The sequence below is a fragment of the Periplaneta americana genome, chromosome 3 (genome assembly GCF_040183065.1).
Source record: "Periplaneta americana isolate PAMFEO1 chromosome 3, P.americana_PAMFEO1_priV1, whole genome shotgun sequence".
Taxonomy (NCBI): domain Eukaryota; kingdom Metazoa; phylum Arthropoda; class Insecta; order Blattodea; family Blattidae; genus Periplaneta; species Periplaneta americana.
Window position 1 is genome coordinate 37,866,731 of NC_091119.1, and position 8,695 is coordinate 37,875,425.

General features: G+C 35.7%; 1 protein-coding gene across 1 annotated transcript in view; it reads right to left on the reverse strand.

Annotated features, from left to right (window-relative positions):
* Window positions 1-2,732, reverse strand: part of LOC138695938 (zinc finger protein 892-like) — a 44,631-nt gene extending 41,899 nt beyond the window's left edge. The window contains exon 1 of the mRNA XM_069820339.1: window positions 2,477-2,732. Coding sequence (XP_069676440.1) covers window positions 2,477-2,599 — 123 coding nt within the window. The 5' untranslated portion in view covers window positions 2,600-2,732. The remainder of the gene's footprint in view (window positions 1-2,476) is intronic.
* Window positions 2,733-8,695: the final 5,963 nt, after the last annotated feature.

The window sequence follows — 8,695 nt, forward strand, 5'->3', positions numbered from 1 at the left end:
ACAGTCACGAAGCTCAATACATAGTAAATATGCATCCATAGATACTTGCTAACCACTAGGATCGCTAATAGTGCCTCATTACAGACAATGTGAAATAGTACCAGCACAGTCTATTGTTCCTAGCACCCTCACAACTCAAGCTTCGTGACTAGCCTATATACTAGACTGTGCTTATACTATAAGTAGTTTCTAAGTAGTTAAACACAATAGGTAAGTAGTTTTGGCTCACCCTGTAATATGGTGATCTGTAATAAGCTTACATTTTCTATGATTACTTGCACTAGCACAATGAGTGGACATACTTAATGAAAACACAATATTAAATTAAATAACTTTTATTGGGAAAAAATGACCACTGTATATTAGAAAATAATAATAAAGAAAATTAAATTAAAGAGTTGGGACAAAAAGAATTATGCATCATAGGCTATATAAGATAAAAAAAAACTTTAATTGAAAATGACACATTAATATATGAGAAATAAAGTTATTAATGATCAAATGAAATTGTCAAGTCAAAACAAAACGTAATTTTCTTTACATTAATTTATTAAAATGGTGAACTCCAAATAATAATGATAGGCCTAATAATAATTTATTTTATTTTACCTGGCAGAGTTAGGCCTTGAAGTCTTTTCTTCTAAATATCAATTACCATTCAAATAAAAATCAAACTAGTAGGCAACCATTTCACATCAGAATGAGTCCAAGTGCAATTTTTTAAAGTTTAATAAAGATGCATTTTAATTCAGTACCAGTAATATGAAATAATAAACTTAAAATTGAAATGTTAAAAGAATTTAATCTCTCCAACTTCATTTTTTTTACATTTTCGACATGCTGAGGGAGGTGGGATATGATGATAGAGACTGGATTAATCTTGCTCAGGATAGGGACCTATGGCAGGCTTATGTGAGGGCGGCAATGAACCTCTGGGTTCCTTAAAAGCCAGTAAGTAAGTATTCATTGCTGACTTCAGTTTTGAAGAAAAGATAACAAGGGAGTATAGCAAGCAACTAATGGGTTTATTTTGTTTTACAATTTTTAATTATTTCAGAAACTGATTTCTTATTGCACAAACTTTTCATGGCCTGTCTGTTACAGAAGAGTTAAAGAAGTTAGTTTTTCATTTTGATGATAATGAGAATAATATTATAACTGTCATAATTTCTGTAAGAATTTACTACTAAATTCTAACATAAAAATATTATGTTGCTAGACATTGCCTGTCCATCTGTCCATTACAACTTACATACCATATTCGCGTTATTTATATGATTCATGGGCATTAAGTACTTGGGCTGTACAATAAAGTCCAAGTAAAAAAAAGCCGTAATAAAAAATTAATGTAAGAAACGCTATCAAACGAGTGTAGTACAAGTAACATGATGTAATAAAAGAAGTAACTGTCTGATGAGGAGGTATGTAAAGTTCAGACTGTTGAGATGATATTAGTCGCCTGGCACGTGGGAAGATGGATTTCAAAAGTGTTAAGGATGTTAACAAAGGTGTTAGACGTTTAGAACGACATATGACAGTAAAGGAAGCATTTTGGTCATTTTAAAGATACGATGGAAAGGTATAATGTCATATTCACTTATATAATCCCCTCAACTAATCCACTAACTTTGTCACATACGTTCTTTATGGGTTAGATGGGTTAAATGAGGGGATAGCTAAGTGACATTAAGGTAAAGTATGTGACAAGGTTAGTAGGTTAGTTGAGGGGATTATTTAAATGATATGACATCACACCTTTCCATCGTATTTTTTAAATTATCAATGTCTTAACATCTTCAGAAATGCTACAAAATGTGTGCGTTTGTCGCTGTCCTTCTGATTTTCAATTCACTGTTCATGCTATAGCAAAAGTACTTCCTGGCTTTCCATGTAGGAACAAAGGCCTATGAACCCTTGAGTTAGCATTCACTACAAATTACTTTAATGTTGAGATAAATACTAATATATAAAATCGAGTTCCATGAGGGAGATTTGAGGGTAAAAGATAATATTAACATGGATTTGAGATAGGTGGGATGTAATGCTAGAGACTAGATTAATCTTGCTAAGAATAGGAACCGAGGGCGGACTTATGCAAGGGCGGCAATGAACCTACGGGTTCCTTAAAAGCCATTTGTAAGTAACATAACATGTACGCTTACATTAATGAAATTAAACAAGTAATATCAATAAATACAAAGAACTGCTAGGCTAAATTCGTCTCATCGAAATTTTGTAAAATGTTAATACAGGAATATAGGAAAATAATAATATAATCTACACTAATAAATACCTACAACTGTAACAGCTTTGTAACAAACGAATACGATAGCAACACTGACACAGCCCCTGTCAAAACGATAGGAAACTACTCGTTTACATGAAGGTCTATTAGGTTAGGATTCACAATTTATAAATTTGTTGCATCCGTGAAAATGTAACGGTATAAAAACATATAGTTTTCAAACTTACAAACCTCTATCTGCAAACATTTTGTAATTTTTGTTTCTAGGCTCAATTTGTGGCCCTCTTCATCATAAATTCCAACAAAGCTATCCTTTTGCACTGCACAAAGACGACATAAATTCGCATCTCCCATAGCGTTTATAAGCGAAGTTCTCCTACTTCACTGTGCCATTATTAACAACATCACTTTATTTAATTAACTTTCATTTTACACCGCTGGTGGATTGATTTACAAATTTCGACGTTTCAGAGTCTATCTTTTTTTGGACGCTCATTACAGATGGCGTTACTGCGGCCATTTCAGTTCAAATTAAAAATGGTATTGACCGAAAATGGTGGACTATGAACTAAAGTTTTTCCGATTGTTGCTAGAGCCCTCTTGTGGTTGCTACATTGTCCATTAATGACATTTGAATGGAATAATTGGACTGAAAACAGAAGGAAAATTATACGTTTGATGTAACTGGCGCAATAATTATAATCGTACATCAACATTGTACTGTAAATCAAATATCTACAGTATATAATACAAGCTCTGTAGAAAGAGCCTCAATTTTTTTAACGTACGAGTAGGGCTACTCATTTTTTGTATTAAAGTAGTATTTTTTTTTCTCTGGGGGAAAGGAATTGAAATATAAAACTATTAATTATTCGTAGCATTTCCACAAATGATCATAAAGGGAGGCATGAAGACTAAGTTTATGAGAATAATTTCAAGGAAAAAATTGTTCCGACGCCGGGTATCGACCCCGGGAACTTTGGCTGAGTGCACCAACGCTCTACCGACTGAACTACCCAAGAACTTCACAGGACACCGTCTCAATTTTTCCCTTTATATCCACATACCTCGAGTGGGCAGACAAGATGCCAGAAACCCACATCGAGTGCACACAAACTGTGTGATTTGAAATAATTGTAGTTTTCTGTTAACGTACCTACAATAACGTAGGCTATATATATATATATTATATATATATATATATATATATATATATATATATATATTGCAAATCTAGCTTTCAGGTAAAGCTCCCAGTGAAGCAGACTTAAATAATTTCAAGGGAAAAATTGTTACGGGTCCGGGTATCGATATGGGGACCTTTTGTCCATATCGATAGAAAATCTAATGAAGAATAATTTATGTCTTTGACGTATTTCAATAGTGTGGACTGTTTTCGTGTAAATTAAATGTAAAAACACTAATTCAATGGCATTGAATGATGCAAACAGATTGCATCCTTGTAGTTAGAGAGAGAAGTGGAAAGTAGTTCACCTAGGGAGACAGACCTTAGTTCGTTAACCTCTTACATCTGTATTACGAGAAGAAAGAGGAGTGTGTTAGTGGCGATATTGCCAGATTGCTGAAACTTCCAACTTAATTTTCTAATTAACCATCCATTTAATCACAAAACGTAAGGCCCGTAGCACACTTGAAGAGTTTTCGCTAGCGAGAAATATGTTGCGAGAAAGAGGCGAAGATCCTTCCTCCACACACTTGGCGAGTTCTCGCTATCACAGATCACACCTCGCTACGATCATCTATGCACTGCCTTCATGCAGAAAGCATTTTTCTGATTATTGTAATGACTCGTTGGGGGAAATATTATAGATTATGTATTTACGTATATTGTCGTACTTAAATATATAACCTGTAAGTATATTGTCGTACTTTACAAATTACGTACGAACGCTATGTTGAATCTGAGAATTCAGATGATGAGGAAATGGAGTTACATGAACATATTTTGTTAATGAAAAGAAAAAGTAGGCCTAAAATTAAAGCCAGAAATATCTGAAAATCACATTGTATCTTACGAAAATAAGGGCGAGTTTTGGACACTGGTTTCGATTTGAATGATGACACGTTTAGGCATTATTTCAGGTTGAATGGACCACAGTTTTTTGCCATTCATTATATGATAGAGGATTCTTTGCTATGTTCTGATTGAAATTATGTAAACTGTTAAGACATATAGATACATTATTTCAAATGTTTAATTAATACTATTAAATCTCATCAAAATAAAATATAGCCCCATTTATTTTCAGGTAATCTGATATTTGTCTCCAGATTTCTTCTTTAAGTTTCGTGTATTTATAAGTTTTCGTCCCGTGTATCCTATAAATAGGCCTACGAGTGACATCGTACAAGTTCGATAAGTTTCTGACTGCAATTATCAGCCATCTTTCCTCATTTTCAAATAAAAACAATACAATTCATCGCCACCTGTGATTTCTTTTTCTACATTCAATCGCCATAAAGAGAATAAATGTCAAACATCTTTGATAAATGTGTCAAGAAAATTCGCTGAGCTACCGATCCCAGCGAGAAACTAGCGCGAGGTTTTTGCCTCGAACGAGAATCTCTTCCAGTGTGTGGACGTCCATTTGAATCCATGTTATCAATTTTTTAATTTTCTCGCAACACATTTCTCGCTGGCGAAAACTCTTCCAGTGTGTTACGGGCCTAATATAGGGTTTTTATTTATTTAAGTGTACCTTATCGTCCCTTTCAATCTGTATGATTATTTCACTTCCACCCTATACAGTCTATAGTGCGTGATTTAAATATATAATTTTATTTTACATTTTACGTATAACTAAGCTTAGTACTGGTATAAAATGCCTGTAAGGTGAAACGATTAAAATGTAAGTTCGTGGAATTATAAAAGAAGCACGAATGCCAGTGGAACATATGAGCACAGAAATAAAAACGCACACAATTCAGGAATTAATTTAGATATTGAAGATTTTGAAACCCGGAAAAAATGTTGAAGACTTCTGTAACTATATCCTATTACCAAGGTGCAATTAGGCCTAAGATATCTGATGAGGTGATGAGGTCTTTGGATGAGGTGGAGATAGAATCCTAAGTAGAGACTACCAAACATAAAATTATTATTATCCTCATTCGATACGGCTCACAGCTTGGTCCCACTGAGTTGCTTGTCTTGCATCTTGAACGTAATAATAATTAGGCCTATATCCAGCAGCAGGCTTAAAATAAGATGTGTAATTCCTAAGTTATTGATTGTTGTCAGCTTACCAGTGATGATAATACATCAATATTATTCTCTTTGCTTACTTTATAAAGTATACTCGTATTACTTTACTTTAGTAGGTTATTTTACGACGCTTTATCAACAGCTTAGGTTATTTAGCGTCTGAATGAGATGAGGTGATAATGCCAGTGAAATGAGTCCGGGATCCAACACCGAAAGTTACCCAGCATTTGCTCATATTGGGTTGAGGGAAAACCCCGGAAAAAACCTCAACCAGGTAACTTGCCCCGACCGGGAATCGAACCCGGGCCACCTGGTTTCGCGGCTAGACGCGCTAACCGTATACTCGTATTAAAATAATAAAAAAAATATATTTTGTGAGGGGGATAGAAGTTATCCCTGATGTTAATACGAATTCATGAGAGGGGATAACTTTCCAACAGGGGGGAAATCCACCCCATCCCCCCTGTTAATTCGAACCCTACCTATTGCTAAATATGACGTGCAATTTCCAGTTTAATTCTAGACATTATGGAGTCTCGTATCAGTGAATCTATAATCTCTTTATATCATTGACTATTAAATCGTGTAATATATCAACGCATTCGGAAGATATTCTTAGACAAGCCCTGTGTTCAGTCGTATCACAGTCTAGTATATACAGTCGCGAAGCTCAATACGTAGTAAATATGCAAACATTAGATAGTTGCTCACCACTAAGATCGCTAATATCGCCTCATTACAGCCAATGCAAAATAGAACCGTCACAGTCTATTGTTTCTAGCACCCTCAAAACTCAAGCTTCGTGGCTGTATATAGTAGACTGTGGTCGTATCTTCTGCATTCAGTTCTTTCAAAAGCAATGCTGAGCAGCTATGTGTTTCATTTTGTCAATCATTTCCTTAACCATAACGTCTTTTCCCTTACAATTTCCTCTTCAAGAATCTCAGCAAGCTGTTCAATAATCTTGACAAATTTTTAATTATTCTCTCGTATTTTTAGGTCCATTTTGGTAACTTAGCTTTCTATCTACTTGAAAATGCTCTTGCTTCACTACGACATAAGCAAGCTATTGTATTTGTTCACTTATTGCCACTCTACTTGCGCCGTGTAAACCGGTTTTGGAGTGAAAAACTTCTTCCCATTACATAATGCGGTACCTACTTCTTCTGCTGTTAGAATTTCTTAATTGGCATTCAGCACGTTTACCTACTTCAATTCCACAGGCTTGTTCATAACCTTGAGTTTTTTTTAAACAACACTGTTCACATTTTTGCCTTTACAACTTCACCGAATCTTGAGGAAAAGTGGTTTTGAAAGCATATGACTCGCGCAAAATAGTATTATTCGCTTAGTAAGAAAATGGTAAAGAGAAAATTAGAGAAATGTGTAGATATACAGAGTGTTTGACGCAAGCCGTTCATAATTTGTTTTAGGCATCACGTACAACTGAACTGGGGTAGACAGTTTTCGTCTTGAATTTCTCTAACTCGCAGCGCTTATATTTAAGTTTTAATAATGATTGAAAACAGCTATAAGTGAACAACTTACAAAACTCCATTGATCTGCGCAAGTGTCAATCTTAAAGAATGACACAATGTACTATTCACCTCCTTCTTCGTAATTGTCAGCCAATAGTATCACGTACTGACAGCAGTGATGTGTCAGATGACTTGTCAATCTATTGCGACAATGGTTCAGCCCGTTCCTGGAATTCCTTGTCACAGGAAATCAGGAGCAGTCGGAGTCTAAAATCTTTTAAGTACACTCTACTTAGAAATGTCTTTAATGAACAGAACTAGACTCTTGCGGAAGTTTCTAAATAGTCTTAAATGACCAAGTTGTTATTTTTTTCTCCTCTCTCTTCTTCTTTTTTTTTCTCTTTTCTTTTTTTATTATCTTCATATATTACTTAATCATTTGTGTTTGTATGCCATTTAGTAGGACTTTGCTAATCAACATTTTATGTCTTGTCACCCATATGTATTCTCCAGTTAGTATATTAACTGAATAATATATCTCAACTAAATTAATCGTCCAATTTGTCTCGGGCATTTTAGGTCTTATAAATTGTTTGTTTGTGTGTATGTTATGTAACTGCTTTTGATTATGTGTAATTTTCCACTTTATTTGATATATTGTGAATTTTATTAGTTACAACAATGTAATTTATTTGTCACAACAATAATTCCTTTCTACAATTCACCTTAAACGCTCTCGTCAACAATTGGATCTTCACTCAACACAGTATTCGTTACAGCACTCCACCGACGACAATGACAATTTACTTGGACTATTACGCACAACAATGAACTGTTAATCTTAACTAATATTTACAAAGCACTATTTACAAATCAGAACTATCAGTTCTCAGTTCACAGTTCTTCTATCTCAGTCACTCGAGTTCACAGTATCTCGAATCACAGACCTTCAGAGACAGTTCACTGTATTCGAACTCGGGTCCCTCCAACTGCGGTCCACTGCACTCGAACTCAGGTCCCTCCAACTGCGATCCACTGCACTCGAACTCAGGCCTTCGGATGCTGACGCAGATGCGGACGCACACTCGAGTCGAACTCCGGCACACAAGTCTGGCTTGCTTGCTCTGGCTTTCTCACTGACTGAATAACTGAAAACTGCAAACTGCAAAACTGCTGTCGTTCCTTCGCGACCGTAATTTATAACCACAGCGACGTAGCCTCGAAGGTTCCACGCGTCTCTAGAGATGGCTCTCCAGAGAAATCCAGAGCCCTCTCCTCTCTACCAGCACCAGATGCGCGCGCACTCTCGCTCCACTCTCTCGCCGCGTTGGCCCTTTTCCCCTCTCCGCCGCGCGCCATCCCAAGTGCTCCGCGCGATCTTCTCTCTTGCGGGACGCTGGTCGTGAGTTCGAATCTCACGTCGCTGTCACAATATTATGTAACTGATCTTGACTATTTGTAATTTTATATTATGTAGTTGATCTTGTCTATTGTAATTTCCTACTATATTTTATGTAATTTCTAAGGTATTTTCTTTTGTGTTGTTTTGTAATCAAATTTTGTATCTCGTGTATATTAATGAAACCTGGTTGAGTGGAAGAGAAGGCCTCATGGCCTTAACTCTGCCAGGCAAAATAAACCTACTACTACTAAATTAATGGAGGGAAACTCCAGACTCCGCCTCCAGCACAGCAATAAGGTTTAGTAACTTCCTACAACGGAGTTTTGCCATAAATAGGTATAAAC